We start from the raw sequence: 20,549 nt of genomic DNA, 5'->3' as shown, positions 1-20,549 counted from the left end.
TAGGCACATAAAAACAACATAAAAATACATTTATTTCATCCCGAATACAAAAAAGCCTCCTGGTTAAAATCTATTACAAGAGATATGCAGGCCTCCATTCTCCAAATCCTGCCTTCTGCTGCCACAGGACTGAGAGACCAGCCTCTTATCTAGCCTTGATGATCTTGAAGGTTGGACTTGACCTTGAAGGTCTTTTCTAACCATAATGATTCTATGAGTCTTTAAGATCATCTTGCAGAGCAATAGCCTGTGTTTCTGTGAGAGGGCACAGCCAGAGAGAGGAGAGCCCCAGAAGACAGCTGAGTGAGCTGCGGTCTTGAACGAGATAGCACTCACAGAAGTGGCTAGCACACTCAGCAAGAAGCATCCAGGAGCATTTATTTGTGACAAATGATGGTGTAACACAGAAATCCCGCTACATTTTGAACCCTTTCAAGCTTTTTCAGGACTTTAGAATTTCTATATACAGTTACCTCCAAAACTGGTTTCTGGTGATGAGCTAACAGTTATTTTTTGAAAAAAGGTGACAATTTCATGAAGATCAATCGTTTTAGTGAAGTCCTTCCTGGAAGGCAAGCAATAATGTAAAATTGGCCCTTAATAGCTATTATTTTTATCTGCAAAACTCCTTTTATTACCCTGGAGCTTCTGTCCCCTCTGTCAGGTAGAAACATCTGTATGGAACACTACACAATACGCATGTAACCCAGAGTAAGGGAACTGAATCTTTCCAAATGAACAAAAGTTTGCAAAACTCACTTGGCATATAGAATAATACTACTAGTGCTTCAGTGCAAGCTTCAGATTTGTGCCTTCTCATTTTTCTTTCAGATTTATCAAATTAACTACTAGAATAATATGCCTGGATAGTAAATTATGCAGTAAAAGGTTGCATGGCCCACCCTAGTATTCTCATTTATCTAGCAGCTTTGCATGGGTTGGCTAATAAAAGATGACCTGACCATTCCTTCAAAGAGTGGTCCTTGCTTTTGGATTACATTAGTTTCAAAATGCCAGACTGTGGTGGGCCCATGTTGTTAGATTGTTGCTTCTTTAAAAAAAAAAAAAAAAAAGAGGCAGAGATGAGGGGTTCTGCTTACAAAGGGAAACTGGAAACTTCTCTCCACGCAAGCAGAGACCTAGCTGTACTGCAACGGCCTCAGGGTAAGGATTAAAGAAAAAGAAAATGGAAACCCTTCCATCTCTAATTAGGGTCTTCATTTGCCAAAGAACCATTCCACAGCAGGAGGAATTACATTCAGCCCGTTGCTTGGATAACGTCTCCCAGCAGGTTGGCTCCTCAGAGCAGGCTACTCTGAGCCAACAATTTCTGGTTACTTGGAGGCAAGCTGCCTGTGTATTGTTTTAACTGGCTTTTTTTTTTTTCCCCCCCTCCTTCCTCTTGAAGAGCAATCTTCTATTCAGAATGCAGAGATAAAAGCTTCATTTGGTTTGAATTTGTCCCCAGTTTCATTCTCTCTTTCTTTTTTTAAACATGGGAATTATAGGTTCTGGGGTTTGCATTATTTCTCTTGTAGACATCAGTGTTTTTCCCCCTCTAGCCACTTGATCCTTTGCCAATGAAGGCTGCTGTCTGGAGTCCAGCCATTCATCAGCCCCTACCTCATCATTAACACTGTGGTGCTGGCGGTCACAGATCATTGCTGGTGACAGGAAATCCTAACTTGCAAGAGGTTAACCACAGCCCATAAACAGCCAGGCCAGCTCATTAGTCCCTTACAGTCAGTTGAAGGGACCCACTGGGAGTTTCAACACTCTTCATGGACTCAAGTCTATACAGCTATGCAGTCTGGACTCCTGGCAAAACAGATTTTTTTTTTTTCCCCCTTTCTCCCTGAAAATCAGTAAAGAGCACCAAGAGTTCCCACTGCCAAGCACATCTCACTATTTGGATCCCCAGCACTGGGGTCCAGTTTTTACCATCCAAAGATGATGAAATTCTTTGAGGCTTTTGAAAAAATTAAGTATCTGTAAAATACTCTCTAGATTTAGCAATTTTAAATTGGTAAATTCACAATTTGTCAATTGGGCCCACAATTCAGATATTAGTGCACTAGAATGTATGCATGCTTTTGAGATATTTAATAATTTTGGTGAGAGTTTCATATCCATAATGAGTACTTCTAAGACAATAATTATGCAAGTGTTGATCAAAATATCACCTAACCTGCTTAGAGAGTTGATACCACAAACATATGTAGCTCTAATCTTCAAGAGATTACCTACCAGAATTGCAAATGGCTTGCTCAGGGCTCCCTGTGTCAACCAAAAAAGCTCACTTCCTATGCATTTTGGTGGTTAGTTTGCAGAAGAACACTTGACTCAGTGTTTTTCCTCCTCTAGCCTGGAGTTGATTCCATCAGCTTAGTATAAACATTAAATCAACAGGTCAGCAAAGTAGGACTTCTATATAATATCCACCTGAACATTGTGAAGATAGTGTTCAGAGCAGAGCAATAGCTTCTGACAAATTCTTAGATGAGTAGAATATGAAATATGGCTTGTGTTATATTAAGCTTTCTTTCCTCCCTTTCAAAACCATGAAAATGATTGCAAAACATTCCCACTTAATGTCTGCAATTTCTCTACAATTCACTGTTCATTTTCCACCACTGCTGATTAAATCTCTCCATTTAAGCATGCCTTTGGACACCCAAATCTCTCTGACCCAGCTCTAGTTACATTCTCCAATTTCTTCCAAAACCTTCTGTCTCTCAGTGCACTGAAATTAGGCGTGCCACTCATCTGCAAAGTCTTAAATAATTCCACTCCCTTGATCATATCTGCTGCCTGTTTCTTCACCTCCCGATCAATTTACCTCATTCTGCTGCCCAACCTTGTTGCCTGCTCATCCAACACAGTTTCACTTTCTCGGCCATCCACTTTTCTTCAAACTCTGTATCTGTATTTCTTGCAAAGGATCTGGCATTGTGCATTTCTACTCTTCTTCCATAGGTGCATTCTGTCTATAAATTAGCTAGCCCAGAAAGTTTCTATCAGTGTTTAAGAGTCTCACAAAAGAAACATTAGTGTTTAAAAGCTTCAGAGACAAATTATTCAATATCATTACTATTTGAATGTGAGGCATATCTAACAAAATAATTTCTCAGTCTTTACTCAGCCTGGATTTCCATTAATTTCACTAGAAGTTCTGACTGAGCAAAGACTCCAGTAACACATGTTGTGCAAGAACAGCTGTTTCTTTAGATTAACAGAGCAACAGCTGTGTTCCACAGTTGGTTGCAAGGAAGCAAAGATGGTGGCAGGGACTGAGAAGGACTCGATGCTAAAAGCAGACATTTATTTAAAGTAATCAGACGAACAGTAGCAAGTCTAAGGAGTGCCAGGGTGCAGGGTGGGGGAAACAACTTAAGAGATAGCCTTTCTTCATGGATTGCTGTTGCAATGCACAGAGAACACAAAGAGGAAGTTAGTAGAATAAACTAGTAACAGATTGTTGGCACAAGCTAGGAATGGAAAGGCCTTCCTCCCACCCATGAAATAAAAACTGACAAATCAGCTACTGCATGACCTAATCCAGTCCCCGTTATCCCACTCCTTTAAGGGCTCCCTCTTTGGCTTTGATTGAGTTCTCTTCCCTCTTTTTACTTCTTTCCTCATATGATCTATACACAACATTAACTTTTCCTGTTTCCAGAATTTAAATGGTTTGCTTGTCAGTTCTCTTACCCGTTCTTTAAATTCTCTCCTCAAAGGGACTGCTGAAATTAAAGTAGGAAGCAAGTGTGGAATGAGAGAAAGAACTTGAGAAAGATATATATGAACTGAAGGTTTAAGCTACAGCGATGAAACTGCTGTTTCACGCTGCATCCCCATTCTTGCTTCCATGCATTTCTGCCTTTTCTCCATCACCAAACTGCTGAAAGCTAGTACATTTCTCTCTTTTTCTCTCTCATTCAAATCTCTTTTTAATCTATTATAATAGATTTTGTGTTAGAATGTGGTCTGTGGAGGATAGAGGAAGACACAAGATGGGAAGCAGAAAGTCACTGAGCTTTTTGGCAAATACATTTCATTTTTACACATAAGTCTTTTTTTGTTATTCCAAAATAAACACTTATCTATAACAGGAAGGTTATGAAAACTATTTCTTTCTCTGTCATTATGAAAATGCTGATCCTTGTTGGATAACCATATATTAACCCATCTTCTGACTTCATCTATGCAATTTGGTTTGAATTCTAGAAATTATTATTTCTATATGATGTACAGGGCCAGTTATACTACTAACCCTGGAGAAGTCAGCAACTAGAGTGTCAAATGAGAAATAACATCAAAAATATTTGCACAAATATCATTATCACTTCAAATACCAAATTTGAAAAATGTTTGATAGTTATTTAAAATAGATATTAACATTTCAGAGTCCTGGCTGTTACACAAAGCAATGAGATGGGGAAGACCAAGAATCATTTGGTACACTGGAGCGCTTATGTTGTTCTTTAGTGGTGCACTTGCCATGACAACAGTCATTCTTTCCTTCTATTTATCAATATACTCTTTAGAAGAAATTCAGGTAAGAAACACGCACAGAATAAGGGTTATAATTACATGTACTAGTCCCTTTCACAGTTACCTCTAATTTTAGGTAATGCTACAACAACAGACCATAGGAAAAAAAAAAATAAAATAGCACTTTCGTAGTTTAAGTCTACCAGCTAGAATGTAGCGAACAAAACCTAATCTCAATCAAGAAACATTTGTTTTGGTTTGTAACAGCTTGCTTGTTATCATACAACATCCGATAGTTCAACATAACCAATATTACGGTTCTACAGCTGAATTGCTTCCCTTGAACTGTAGTTTGCCATGCATTTAGGCCTGCACTACCATCAGAAAGAGCAGCGTCTGTATCCTCCTCCTTCTCCTCTTACAGGTTCCTACCTCCACTGGACTCCACGTGTGCCAACACAAATCTTCTTGTAGCCACACAGTGAAGCAAATGAAAAAACAGCTCAGTCACCTGTATTATTAGTTACTTTTCAGTCAGACTAACTACTTGGCTTAAATTCTGAAACTTGTGACAAACTGAAGGCAGCAGAAGTCCCAAACTGTGAAATAGATATGACAAACAATATCAACTACTTCAAGGGTTGTAAGAAGTTCTCCTGAAGTGACAACATCTTTCACTGAATGTGCTCAGAACTCATCGTTGGGTGGCCAGACACTACTGCAGCTACCCATATCAGCTAATGTGCCTGAATAAGCAGAGTTTTAGAAACACTGATAAGGGATTTCAGACATGCCTCATCAGTTTTAGATTTTAATCTACTGCACAGCTCAGTCCAGATTTCTGAGCAAGTTCAGCATGGAAAAGCATTTGACAATTTCATGTGCATTTCTGTAGCTGAATTGAATCCATTTGTACATGAGACTATCCACACTGTATATCTAATCATTGATGTTATACATAAACAAAAGACATGCTCATGAAGTGACTGCCATTCTGATTTGTATATATAACCGTATGCCTAATTTAGGGTATGAATATCAAAGTACAATTTGATTCTGTTTAGTTTGTGCTTTTTCAGCAACTCAAAACTAATGGGATCAAAATTACTTTGCATCTTTGCGTTTAAAAAAAAAAACCCTATATACATGAGCAAGACATATTTCAAAGCTGCTTTTATTAACAAGTTCAGGGCTGGTAAGAAGGAATCAAGTCTAGGTATTCCTGTAAAAAGAATTCGTCCAATTTTTTTCATCCTTTTTTTTTTTTTTTTAGTGGACTCACAGGAAATCAAGAGAGGCATACAAAAAAAAGTGGTACCTGCACATAAAACTACTTATGAAATGCATGTAAAGTGTTACTTTGTATTTAGAGCACAAGTTGTACCATGTCCAAGAACCATATTTCCTTATCTCAGAAGGGCCTCCCTGGAAACTCTCAAATCATTATGTACGATCAACTGTAAAACAGGGTGGAAAGCAATTAAACAGATTGCACTTCTTAGACTTTATTTTGTGTGACCAACCATTGCTGCCAATGAAGAGTCTGATTTTGGAAATACTTTAAATTTTCAGTTAGCAAATTAGGAAGTGCATCTGTTGATTACCCATACATACTATTAGCATATCTTAATATGCAGAGCGTTTTTACAGTTCTCACAGAAGTGTGATTTGCAATTGAATTTCAGAGTTTCTGTCCTTCTTCTCCCACAAATAGCCACCAAGAGCTTCATTACGGAACGTAGTAGTTATGACCAAAAACAAAATTGCAGAACAAGGCCCAGAAATTGGACAGTAAAATCACCTATGCTCCCACTCTTAGTGCAACTGCAACCAGGCTCACAGTAAAGTTTTTACTGTTCTTGGATAACAGTCGTATAGAAGTTAAAGACAAACCAATTAGTTTATGTACATTCACAAAGTCTGCTCACAGGCCCTCCCTGCCTCAGTTCCTTAGTCTTAGGACATATCGCACTTTCTGCAGGAGCTAAGCTACTGACATAATCCTGTGATTTCATATTTGATGGTCATACAGGAATCTTTACATTTAAACTAACTGTCAGACAAACGATTAGGAATTATAACTAGATTGTTTAATGAAGAGTCAAGTTACATAGGTTTTGGCTCCAACCTAAGTAGTACAATCACAGTGACCATGCAGCAAACAAGGGCTTCTTCTCATCAATATCTGTATAGATGTTTTGTAAACAAACTCTCAAAACAAAGTGAAGTGAATGGATATTGCAAGAGCTGTTAGGAATTTCCCCATACTCAGAGATGCCTTTGATGTGAAGAAAATGGTAAACTGTAGGAGCTGGGATATCCTCTCTTTGCTAGGGTCTATACAGATGCATGTTCTCAATTTCACACATCCTAGAACTATCAAGAAGTTCCTCGTTAGCAGTCCTTGGAAAAGAAACAAGGAACAAAGTCCCTCCCTGGGGGCTCTCCAGCCTCTCAAGAGGGGAGATGTTCCAGTTTTAAGCAAACCTTCCATGCTTTCTCAGTATTTGTATTAAAATACCAGGAGGCAGGGCCCATGGTGGGTTGCAGAAGTCCTTACTTCAGACCCAGCCAGGCCAGAGAGGCCTCAGGACGCTGCACAAGACCTGCTGCTGGCTGCACAACGCAGGCTGTGGCAGGGCAGACCGTGCAGGTCATGTGCTCTCCTCATCCTGGGGGGTAGCCATGCCATGCCAAGCCATGCCACTCCACACAATGTCATGCCATCGTGGTGGCAGGGAGCGAATCCGGCTGCACTGTGCCGTACTGCAGGCCAGTGGCACTGGGGAAGCAGCAGTCCAGCAGGGGAAATGTTCCCTTTGAAGCACATGGCGCCAGGCGCTTCCCAGCGACCATGGCAACGGGCTCAGTGGGTTCCCAGCCTGAGAACGGGTGCCGTTACCATGCCTCACGCACACAAAACCCCTGAAAGGAGGAAGGGGGTGGTGGGGAGGAGAAGTCGGGGCCGAATTAGCCTGGCAGAAACCAAGCGGCGCCCTGGTAGGCAAATCCAGCCAATAATGCTGGCTGGATTCATGGGGTTTCCTTTTCATTTCCAAAGCATTCTTCTTCCTCTGTCATTCCCCTTCGAGTCCTATTCAAGAACTCATGAGATCAGTAAAAACCCAGCCTTTGCTCGGCTCGCAAGCAAGCAGTGCCTTAGACAGGGCTGGTGCTGATCAAAGGCAGTGTTAAATCACGGCTGCCACACACACACACACACACACACCCACCCCTTTCCCAACCCATGTCCAGCTTTCACACACCATCTAGGAGAAGACTTTTTTTTTTTTTTTTAACCCTTGTGCTTTCAGTTCCATTACACCATATAAATCTGACCAAAAAGAATGAGTAATTCAAAAATGTATATGCAAAGGGACACATTAAATTCTATACATGTACTGGTCCTACTTGGCAGATGGATAAACATGTGGAATGAAGCTACTGCAAACACTCATGATAGTTTTACCAAAAGCAACAACAACAACAAAAAAGAAAAATATCTGCATACCAGATCTACACCTCAGGGAATTCAGCACTACAAACAGCTTCTAAGCGTTTGCTACATCTTATCTCAATACATTCCAAGCTTTGCACACATCTCCTAAAACACGTCATCATTTTTCATCCTCAACGACTGCAATTTGAAGAGCAGCTTGTAATTTATTCCTTCATACATGCAAGAATTTCACCTTACAGGCACAAAATCAAGAGCCTTTTTGCTTCTACTAGCAGGCTATTCAACACAAAACTTTGGAAATTTTAACAAAAAAGGTTTAAACTAGCTCTCTTAAACTAGGAAGAGCTTCACATTCCCTTATAGTTTGTATTTCAAATTTGATTTGAATTAGTCTGAACTTTTAAACCAATCCAATTAAGATAGGCTTAAACTCAAAACAGTATCCATTCCTTATATACACAAGAGAGAATTTTGTCAATTGAGTCTGGGTGGCTCCCCATCCATGTATTTCTGCTTAGCTCATAGAAAAGATGAGGCCATTCAAACTAGCTTTCTTGATGAAAACTCTCTAAATCAAATGGAACTGACCACATTTGCTCTAAATTGGAAAGGGATCCTGGCTCTGCCAGAGTAACCTTTTACTTTGCTCTAAGTTGTTGAGGTATTTAACCATTCCAGTAAGTCCACGACAGTTTTGAAAGAAAGCAAGTCCTTAACTTTTCCCAACTTCATGGCACCAACTTCACTCCTATCACGAAATCGATACATCTAACTGATCCAATCGCGTAACTTTTCCCACATACAAGATCTACCTTTCTTTTCACAGAATGGCATCTAATGGAAATAAGACCAAAGAAAAGATCCTAAGAGACCCCAACCCATGTCCATCAGTAAGAATAAAGTAATTCCAGATGGGAGATGCATCTGTTCTCAGCAGTAGGTACTGTGGATCACAAAGACCGCACTGGATTAAGCAGAATCTCCTGTGGCCTTTTGGCTCAAAAGCTCTGCATTCCCAGTCCTATGCACACTGCTTCATCTTTCCAGGAGCTAAGAACATTTGCATTCAAGGAAGTCTTACCTTTACCCATCTGAGTCATTAATGTAGATCTGCATGTACTGAGGGGTGGCTTTGCCATCCATCTCACATAATATGTGGCTATCTGCAATGTCAGCAAAGCTGAACTACAACAGTACATATGCCAATACATTCTCAATGTGTCATTGGTTCTGCATTTTGTAATATTCAATTTATCTCTGTGAGAGATGCTACAGTTGGGCAGGCCTACACACAGAACTTTGAAATAGCAAGAGTTTACCATCCCTGTACTCAAAGACAAATGAAGTAACTGCCTATCAGATCCAACAGTGCAGGAAAAGCCACTCTTGGGGCAGGATAAATCAAAGTAAATGAGAAAAACAAAAACTGACAATAGTAGGCTCTTTGATTTTCCCCTTCTTTTTTAAATGGAATAAGTTGATTTCTTTTTTCTCTCTCTTGACAAAATCTCTCCTGTCTAAGGTCTTTCTCCACACACACACAACTTTGTTTTGTCTTTAAGTCAAACAACTACTATTTCACACAAGAGACTCCAGCAAGAGTCTCCAGCAAGATAAATTTGCCTTTTTTTTTTGTCCAATACAACAAGATTCATTTGTTATTCAGTGATATCTATCATGCAGTCCCAGGAAAGAAATTTCTTCTAGGGCTGAAGACACTTCATTTGAGAAAAAAAGTACCAAATAAGAAAACGATTTCCCATTATCTGCTTTTGACGAGAAGCTTCCTTTAAACAAGTTCAGCATCACATTGGTAGTCCACCCTACATTGTCAGTGCACTCTATCTTATCTCAATTATTGCTTCTGGTAAACAGCCTTATTTGCCAAAATCTTTGTTAGGCTCTTATAGAATTGAAAAGAGAATTTATGCACTCAATTCCCTATCACCATTGCTATCAATTGATTCATTGTATTAGTTCTCATTAAAGCATCTGGTGTGAAAACAGGTAAACACGGAATATATTCTAGACTAAAAGGGTTTTGTTTCTTGTTGATATTTCTCAGAAAGGAACTATCCCTTCCAAAAAACAGTTACATGCAGCAGATATTCCTAATTATTCAGAATATATGACCTCATTACTGCCTTACCTTTCCTAATACAGTGAGGCATGGCTTAGGTTCCAACTCTGGCTGTTCTAGCTTCACCACTCCTACCCAGCCATATTCATATAGGTCTTCTTCATCATTGCTATTACACAATCCGAGTGGATGCATCTGAAAAAGAATCATAAAGAAATCTTTAGCAAATCAGTATAATTCACAAAATGCATATAGTTTGCTTTTCAACAGTTATACCAATTACACTTTAAAAAAGAAAAAAAAATAACATTAAAATAATTGAAGACTGCATATGTTAAGAATTCAGCACATTTCTGCTCCCAGTTAAATGTGTTTGTAAGTCCTCATTCCAGATATAAGGAATTAAACGTAATGTTATGCTTGGGCCTTTCCTTGAAAATTGATAGAAATAATACAAAATATTTTGTGGAGTCATTGACAAAGCTTTAACTATGTAAGATCCAAAACCAATGTTTGAGAGGCATTACTAGTCTTCTTAATTCTTTGCACAATATTCTTCTATTTTTATTATGACTTATTACTATGCACTACTAGAAGTGTTACTGAGTTGTCCACATTATCAAACAGATCAGCAGTTTCCAATGTTTAAAAATGTGGGGTATCTTAACTAACACTAGAATATGAAACACTCCTTAAACTCAGCACCTGACAGATAAACTATACAGCATACACGTAAAAACAGAGAAGGAAATAAGGTAAAAAGAGGGCTCTCTCCAAAACTGCCAGAGCCTATACTACAACATAATTAACCTCCAAAGAACTCAACATACATTTGACTTATTTTCTTTCAGCACAAATAAAAATGGAGTTTGCAAACTGCTCCAATTTTAAAAGTTAGACTATTAACAAATACTTTGTCCAATGAGCACTGAAGAGTCTACACACTCTTTTAAATCAACAGAAAGCATTAATCAGTGTTAAATATCTAAAGACACAGAAAACCAGTCACTGATGTACACTATGATGTACACTATACCAATCAAGCTGTGAAACCATAACTCATATCTAAGAAGTTTCTAGTTTAAAAGCCTTGAAATGTGCTGGAGCACTTTCCACGTGCCTGAAAGGGCAAAACTGAAACCACAAATGGGAGGTGCTTTTATCCAAGGTTACAATATCTGTATACACTGCTGAGAGTTTAAAATAACTTCAAAAAGAGGCGCACAAATTTTAAATGGATTACTGTTACAGAGCAGACAAACAGTAAAGGAACAAGGAAGGAGGAAAATTTAACTTTGTAACTCTATCACCTCAAAAAACCCTGATGATTAAAAGAAAACTTCCACCCTTTTGTCCTTTTTTTGTCTACCAGGATAGGACATTACGGTGCTACAAACCACCACAGGAGCAGCTCAGGATCTTTCTATACACTGTCATGAGATTAAGTCTTGTTTTTTTTTTTTTTTTTTTTCTTTCTTTTTTTCTCCACCTTATGAAAAATATACAAAGTCTCTATCTACTTTAGCGCCGAAAACGTATTGGAAGAAAGCCAAGAAGAACACAAAAACTCTATTTTTGTACCAGCTTATTTCCTCTAGAATTGTGTGATTCCATAAAAACTTCCAAGTGTGCATAGGTCTTCAGATCACAGCCACAAAGCACTTTCTGCAGTTACTCCCTTGGAAAACAGGATAAACCAAAGTTAGAAGAGCCTCTTCTATTCCTTTTAACAGAAGCCCAGAATGGCTAACGTTGGAAAGGACCTCCAGAGATCATATAGCCCAACCCCCTGCTCCAGCAGGGGCACTTGGAGCTCAGAGCACAGGGTGGCATCCAGGTGGGTTTGAGGATCTCCAGAGAAGGAGCCTCCACAGCCTCTCTGGGCAGCCTGTGCCAGGGCTCTGGCACCCTCACAGGAAAGAAGTTCTTCCTCACATGGAGATGGAACTTCCTGTGTTTCAACTTACACCCGTTACCCCTTGTCCTGTCACCGACCACCACGGAGAACAGCCTGGCCCCATCCTCCCTGCAATCACCCCTCAGGTATTCATAAATATTGACAAGATCCCCGCTCCGTCTTCTTCGGGCTAAGCAGGCCCAGCTCGCTTAGTCTTTCTTCACACAATAGATGCTCCAGTCCCTTAATCATCTTTATTGCTCTACACTGGACCTCTCTAGAAGCTCCAGGTCCCTCTTGTCCTGGGGAGCCCAGAACTGCTCCAATACTCCAGTGTGGCCTCCCAGAGCTGAGCAGAGGGGCAGGATCCCCTCCCTCGCCCGCTGGCAACGCTCCTCCTGCTGCAGCCAGGAGTCCACTGGCCTTCTTGGCCACCAGGGCACATTGCTGCCTCCTGGGTCACCTCTTGTCAACCAGGACTCTCCAGTCCCTCTCCACGGAGTTGCTTTCCAGCAGGTCAACCCCTAATCAGTACTGGTGTCTGGGGTTATTCCTGCCCAGGTGCAGAACCCTGCACTTGTCTGTGTTGAACCTCTTGAGGCTCCTCTCTGCCCATCTCCCCATCCTGCCTAGGTCCCTCAGAGTGGCAGCACTGCCTTTGGGAGCGTTGGCCACACCACCCAGTTTGTATCATCCGCACACTTGCTGAGGGTGCACTCTGTGCCCTCATCCAAGTCATCGATGAACAAGCTTTACAAATGTTTAACTTCCTTACTCCAACAAAGAAAGTGGTAATTTTGTCCAGTTTTGAATGACAATATTGGTCAATATCTTGTCTCCAGCAACATGTCCCAAACATCTGAGAACAGAGTCTTTCAATTCAGAGGAAAATAAAACTTAATTTCAAAGAGGAAAACATATGTAGTGTATAATTAAAGTCTTTTGAATAGTTTTCCAGATAGTCGGGAATTTACCATGTCACTCAATGTGCATTGAGTAAATCTCACCTTCACACACAGGTTATGTATGCTATGTGGGACTGGGCTCCCAAGCATTTCGCAAAATCTAGGTTGTATCTCTGAACACTTCTTCTATTTTCTTCAAAAAGATAGATGAGCTGGGAAAAGATCTATGTACAGTTTAGTAGACCAAAAAAAAAAAAAAAAAATCACAGACCTGAAAGCAGTAGAGTCTTCACAATGCAAACAGTCTCCACATCCGCATCAAGAACTGACATAGCCTCTTAAACAGAAAGCCTTGCTAGACTTTCTGGGAAACATAGCTAACAATTCCCTATGATTTTAGGCATTACTAAATAGAAGATGGATTTTAACTTGTGATATGAATATTTTGCTGCAGTTCAGGTGGAGGACAGGGCATAGGACTCTGCATGCTCTGAAAACAGTAACAGCAAACTAATGTTGGTAGGACCCAGGTAAGCTTCATGGTTAGAATCCCAGGGAAAGGGTGAAACCATCGAGAATAAATTCTGTTCCACTCAACCTTTACATAATAAGAGGCCTGACCAGAAGAGATGAAGATGAGACTAGACAGAGAGGAAGAGGAACAGCAGCAAGCACATGGAGCACTCAGGGGCTCAGTCAGATACCAATCTATGACTCACAGAAGTCCACGTCAGATATATATCATGCACCAGCAGCAGAGCTCTGGTGAAATGGGGACTGTCACATCATTCAATCTGTGATTCCAGCAGGCCATAAGCCAGCAGAAGCTTTTAAGGCTGACACAGCTGGATCGCTTTGACTCTAGTTTCAGGTCAGTCCAGCCCCACTCCAAATGGCATAATGAAAATCCAAAAAGCCACTCATCACTTTCTACCAAACCACTACCCACATTCACTGTCACTCGATTCTCCAAGATAAAAGTGCAGCACTGTATCTCTTGTCATAGGAAAAAATTGATATGCGGATTGGGGTATTATAAAGATTAGTCATTCCTGTAGTCTAACTTTGCAAGCCTCTTGCCTTCTAGTCGGGAGAAAATTATCCAACAGGTTCTCCCTTCCAGCAGAGTCACTTTAGCAGGTATATGTTGTCCAAAGACAAGCAGAAAACCTTTGAGAAGAATTCTCTCATCTGTCTTTCTGAGATCCAAAAAAAAAAAAAAAGACTCGAGGAAAACTGCAAGTGTTGGGCAGTATCGGGAGATACGCTTACAGCTGCTTCAAATAAAGTATGCATGACAATCCTGGCTGAGGCACGCGTATCACACAGAACGGACCATCAGGTCTGAAATCCAGAGACTGAAGTGTGGAAAGACCAATCTACATAACCAAATGAAAAGCTCTGAAAAGTTGCACAGGACTTCAAATATTACATGCAATACAAAATTGAACTGGAGAGTATGCAATAATGGAGAACTGCAAGACACACGAGAAATATTGTGCTTTTTCCACAGGAAGTGACTTCAATTCAACATTTCTTGACCGTTGTACTGTATTTCTGAAACTCCTTTTCCAAGTACCACACTGCCTTTGCCTTGAATTAGGTTTCCTAGAAAGTTTCTGGAGTCTGTCCTGAAGGAAGAAGCTAAAAAAGGAAGCCCTGGTAAGTTTTGTCAATGAAGGGGGGGAGGAGGGAATGAAGCAGAAACTCATCTTCTTAGTACAGGACTCTCACCATTCACACAGCTCTATCCATGCCAAGGGGAAGAAAGTTTCAAATTCTCATTCAATCCCCTGGATTGAGCTCACTGAGAACACACCATTTACAAGCCATGGCAAGACTGTACTGTGAGCTACTCACCTAAAATAAAACTGAGCTTGGACAGCAAATCAAAATGAGCATGTGTCAGAAAGAGAGATTTCTACCCCAGTGTGGCAGTGCTGCCTACAGCAAAATCGAGCGTAAGCAGGCAAGCAAAACAGCAGTACTTGCCGCTAGGAAATGCAGTGGAATTACTGGGCATATCTGCAGGCTACAACTTCCCAAGGATTTTGTTGCATCACACTAGAATCTCACCAGAGTTATTAATGAAACAAATCATATCATGCTAGCAATACTCATTCAAAGTTAGTATGTGTAGGGAAGGGACAACTGAGAAAAACAGTGCAGTGTTCAGTTAAAATCATAAGCACTGTAAAGCCGAACTGCTGCTGGGCTAATTGAATGTGAGTTAGTGTGGAGATTTTATAGCACAAACCCCAATACTTAGCTGAAAGACAAATCAAATTACTCATCAGCTCTGTACAATCATTAAGACACCTAGGGAAATAAAATTCATCTACTCAGTGTGGGCTCTTTTAATCGAGTGGCATTATAAAGTCAACTACAGATTGTACAATTTAGCAGTTTATTAATCTTTCCACAACCAGAATGTGGACCATGATCTCTGTTCTCCATCTCCACCACCATTTCATTCACATAATCGCAAGTTCCTACTTCACTTATTGCGGCTTTCTTTTACCTGAACACACCAAACCATATAGCAATCTTTCTCACCTACACTGTAAGAACCATGTTAGTGGTTCCAGCATTTCAAGAATGTTCTTCCCATCCACAAATCTCTTATCTGCATAAAATCATCTCCAACTTCACATCCTGGCCAACCATACTTCACTCACACTTCATATTTAGACTCCAATGCCTAACGGGAAAGCCCGCCTCAGCAGTCCATTCATAATCGTTTGTTTTACTAAAGAAAGAATCTCATTGGGTCTAAAGAATAAAAAAGAGGGAAAGAGGACATTGATACCATGCAAAGATCTCAAGCTACTGTCAACATAAGGTATTAAGCCAACATTGTATATCATGCTATCAAACACATTTATTGGCTTCGTTGTGGAAGCAGGATAGTAATGTTTGTACACACCATGAAGATTCAGTTATATTGCTTTTGGGCCTATGCTCACTTGGGTAAAACAGGCTGACATTTCTGTCCATTGCATACAGTTCCAGTAGTTTGTCAACCACTCATGCAACGCTATAAATACAGATTCCCTAATTCCAGATCCATTTAAAACAAAATGAAAGCACAACTATCAATCCCCCATTCTCCTCTTTCCCCACAAAGACTTCAATGTTAAATAATGCAAGGCAAGTCTGAAAACTGGTACCTGGAAAGTCTTGAAAACTTTAGTAACATGCCTTCAAGACACAGCACCCTGTTCCCAAAACTTTCTTCTTGTTGACTTCTTAATTGTACATTCACTTCTTCAGTAAATCTGACAAGTTGCAGAATATCACTCTTCCTCCTCCACCCTTTGACAAGAAATAGCTGAAAGACTGCCCATTCTATTAACATCTTCACTGAGCAGCTATGTAGCCTTACTGGTATGGCCCTTGCTCCCTTCCTGAAAGGCTTCATTAGATATGGCAGTAAGGAAGTACTAACAAGGCACATACAAAGAGCGTATGTATCTACAGCATCTTAAAACGTGTGCTCCCCTCGGGCACAGCAACATGAGATCAATAACAATCAAATTAAGCAAGAACCCTTCCAGTAAGATTACTTATTTATTCTTCCCTTTCTTTTCCTAATTCCTTCCTCCAGAAGACCAATATCTCCTTCTATGCTTAGTCATCTAATTCTGAATCAGGTGTCAAGATTCTCACCCAGCAATACTGACTACCCACTGGGGAAGCTCAGGCTGCTGCTTCTTTTTATCAGTGATTTTAAAAAAGGCATCAATAAAAAGCGGCATTAAGGAAGGGTAATCCAGAACTGTACAAATGGAACCTTTTTACTTTAAAAGAAAAACAAAATAAACAAAAAAGACATTGCAGTTGTCTCTCCAGCCTGATGAGACACAATGTTTTTATACTGGCAGAAGCTGAAATATAGCAACTTTTCTAAAAAGGTGTGAAAGACTGAAGCATTTCCCCATCATTGTGTGTTCCGCTGAAGCACAAAGGTTGACTATGCAGAGAAGTACATGACAAGTACAAAACTTCTCCATTAAAACACAGTTTGTTTTGGTTTTCAGAAGGCTTTGTTTTGAAGATCATCATCCTTTCAAAAACCATACTGCCACAAAATGTACCATTCTAGGACCTGATCACACCAGCAGTGTGCTTTTCTTGGCTATCAGCTGAGACTCTGTAGTTCAACCCAGTGGTTAGCACAGAACCGACAAGTAGGTTCCACTGAACCTTCTCTGTAGTGACAGCATCAAGTCCTCCTGAAAATCTCTTGCAGTCTGCATTACTCAAGGAAGTATGTCTGGAGGGATGATGAGAAACCCAGTCTATGTGGTAATTAAATGTAAGAACAGAGATGGATACTTGAATACATCTACTATGAAGACAAGCTCAGTAAACCCCTGCAAAGTCCACAGACCAGTGTTATATATGCTCCACCTGACCTGATACAGCCCAGACAGGCGTCCTCCTACAGATCCCTCTGAGTAGTATAACTGGACAAACACCAGCACACTTGCACCTGAAGCGAGAAGCAGCATCATTCTTGTTCTACTCCAACACAGGGATACCCAACCTATGGCTCACAGAATATGCAAAGCTTGTGAGCAACTTCCCTGTGCTCAGCGGCAAATCCCTCAGGAGAGGAAGCAAACTGCCAGCTGAAGGCCATACCCAGCAGCAGCCGCAGCAACGACCGCCACCGCCTGCTCTCACTTCCTTACTGGGCCCGCCCCAAGTCAGAGCAGCGCAGCAGGCATCGCTGCACAGGCAGAGTAACAGATGTGCACAGGCGAGTTCAGCACATCTGCATCGTATTTGCTGCAGCAGCGCAGATGAAGCGTGTTGCCCACACTACGCAGCTCGTCAATGTGCTACAGCAGCACAGCGAACACCAAAGCTGCAGGCAGCCCTCTGCAAGGGTAGCAGCATCCAGCCTGCTCGTATGGAGCCCCAGGGTCTCCTCCCGTCACAGGCTCTCAGACACATGGGTCCATGTGCAAATGTGAAAATTCAAAACTAATCTGAGGGGAGACTTCTTCTCTCAAGAATTTGAGAGTGCTTTGATTATCATTAAAAGCCCTCCTCAGTTCTCCTACCTCAATATTAGCAAAGAGGAAACCAAGTCAAGTTAACAGTTGCAGGGTTTTTTTCCTTTCTAATTGGGTGAATAAAAATGTTGGCAAAAGATATAGGTACAATGTCACTAATGAAGGGAGAAACTGGAGGGAAAATGAAGAGCAAAGTGATATGCTCATAGACTATTTTGACAGAAGAGGGCTGCCAAAAATCTAAGAGTTCTGGTACTATATAGAGAACAAAACTGGACCCAAAATATGCTAGTGGTCAGGCTAGAACATTAGATATAGCCATAATTGGCTGGGGAAAATAGGATAAGCTTACATCTCATGAACAGCTAGATTTGTCCTTACGACACACACTTTAACTGCAACAATCAGCTTTGTGCCACATACTTGCCCAAGCTTCAGTTAAAAGCCTCAGATGGAGCTACAAATACTTTGTAAGCAAGTTTTCTAGCAGAAAAAGAAGTAGGAAGAGATTTAACAAGTACTGTACAAAATAAAGGAGTCTATTTGTTCAACCCCAAGGAGCATTTGGGGCCCAGAAAGAATGAATGTCACCATTCAATAGCAAAAGCAACCATTTCATTAAAGTTTTAAATTCAAAAATAAATCTTAATTTGCTTTTCCTTGACAAAAGCAAAGATGATTGACTGAAAAAAAGGAATGAACTTGGCTGAGATTAAAAAATACAAGAGTGTTAGGAGGAAATTAAAAAAAAAAACCCCACATACACACATATGCACACATACCAGAGGAGGAAGCATTGTATTTTTGAGAAGCACAAGTATGGCAACAATTCCTCCAAAATTCAAATGTATTCTGCCTATCTCTGAACTACCCATTTGGAGATCATATTTTATCAAAAAACAAAACAAATAAACAAAAAAAACTTACAGAGTAGATTGACAGATTACATGTTGATCCAAAACCTCACAGTAACTTAATCTCCACACAGATAGTGATTATTCTTTAAATACAAACAATGAACTGATTTGTGACTGATTATCCAAACCAAGTACAGTTCATTTTTCTGAGATGTACTTTGGTCTAGACTCTGACTTGGCTTGAACTTCTTGATGTTACATGTAGTTTAAGGGATGGCTTAGAGTCCTCTAAGACCCCTGGAAAGAAAAGATAATCTTACTCCGTGCATCTTGCAGTAAGCTGCTACAAGCCTAGCTGGTTTGCTTAGGCTCAGAGCTGGTTTGCTTAGGCTCAGAGTTGGGTGGAGCCTTGTTGGATTAATGGAGAAGGGAAATGAGAAAGAAAAGAGGAGTTAAAAATAACACAAGCCAATTCGGAAGCATTAAGTTTCAAAGACAGAATCAAAGTAGCCTCAATAGAGGTCATGCATTAGCATGCATAGTATCAGCCAACACAACCTGCAGAACTGTGACAGGCTTAGAAAAAGATCAGTTCACTTAAAATAGATGAGTTATACTAAGAAATAAAGGAAAGCCATTTGTGTGAAATTTCCATCAGTAGTTCTCAGTTTCTGCCCACCAGACTTCTGTGGAATAAGGAAAGCTGAAATAGGGAGTTCAGATCTATGGGGAAACATCTCCTTTACACATTTATTGCATCCATTTGTGAGTTGCACTGTTTGCTGAAGAAATCTTGTGTTATTCATCAAAGCTACCTTCCATAATGGCTGTTTCTGTTAGTATGTGCTATCAGAGATAAACACTCAAGTAAGCTCCAAGAATTAGATCTCCTCCAAATATGTGAAATAAGGAGATTAATTGCCATAAACAACGAATTTGTGCAATATGCACACAACGATACAATCTAAAGATGCACAGAATTTGTTTAGAAGTTAGGAGTTTGATTCTGTGGAGGCTTTCGACTCATGTATGGATTAGAAAGGTAAGTGGAACAAAAGGGTATGCTGTCACTTACTGCTAGCATTTCATTAGATTTATAGCAGCAGTTTAAGTGTCCTTGTCCTTCTGGCCATATGACCAGAGAAGCTAAAGCTACACACAAGTATTCAGGCAGTCCTGACTTCCTGCAGCAAGCATGCTTGCTAGCTTCATCTTGCTTCAGTCAAAAATTCATTAATCAGTCATGTCCTAACAGCAATTAGCTATCCATCTGCATACTCTAGCTGGCTACACAGAAACAAAATCCCTCTGCTTGCTGACCTATGTTCAGGTCAAAATCCCTGGGAGACTTGCTGCTGCCACAGTCCCCCTCACCGCCCTGCTCACACCCCAGGCCAGCTGATGGTCCCTGCTACCCGAGGTCCAAAAGCATCTACCCGACAGACGCACAAGTAACTGCAAGTCCCGATGCATCCCACAGAGCTACGATAAGTGCAAGACCTGTCCATACAAGGAGGAGACAAATGTTCTCATAGAGGCTGATCAAATAGTACCACATGAAATCCAGTAAGTATCAGATTTTTATTTCAGAGGAGAATTGTCAGTATACAACAACTGCCAAGGCAAATTAGACTACACCACCCATGTTAGCAGTCCCTATGACATAAAGCACAGAGTTACAGTTTAAATGTCCTCCTTTTGCTTATGTAATACAAAAGATTCCATGTAATCATGGAACAGATAGGTACAGAAAAGACACATCAATATTTATAATTCCATTATAAGAGAAGGAGGAGAGAGAGCACAAAATTCTCTCTGCACCTGCGTCCTGA

The 20,549-nt window shown here is 40.4% G+C and overlaps 1 protein-coding gene across 2 annotated transcripts in view; it reads right to left on the bottom strand.

Moving 5' to 3' along the window:
• The window catches only part of ZNRF3 (zinc and ring finger 3), a 75,307-nt gene that overhangs the window by 15,326 nt on the left and 39,432 nt on the right, over positions 1-20,549 (bottom strand). For both annotated transcript variants that reach the window (XM_088536645.1, XM_088536646.1), the window contains exon 2: positions 10,104-10,229. In XM_088536645.1, the coding sequence (XP_088392771.1) occupies positions 10,104-10,229 (126 nt within the window). The remainder of the gene's footprint in view (positions 1-10,103; positions 10,230-20,549) is intronic.

The sequence above is a fragment of the Tinamus guttatus genome, unplaced genomic scaffold (genome assembly GCF_059628265.1).
Source record: "Tinamus guttatus ecotype Peru unplaced genomic scaffold, ASM5962826v1 Tinamus_guttatus_pri_ptg000689l, whole genome shotgun sequence".
NCBI classification, from domain to species: Eukaryota; Metazoa; Chordata; class Aves; order Tinamiformes; family Tinamidae; genus Tinamus; species Tinamus guttatus.
The sequence above is the reverse complement of the archived record's forward strand: the minus strand, read 5'-3'. Positions and strand labels throughout refer to the sequence as shown.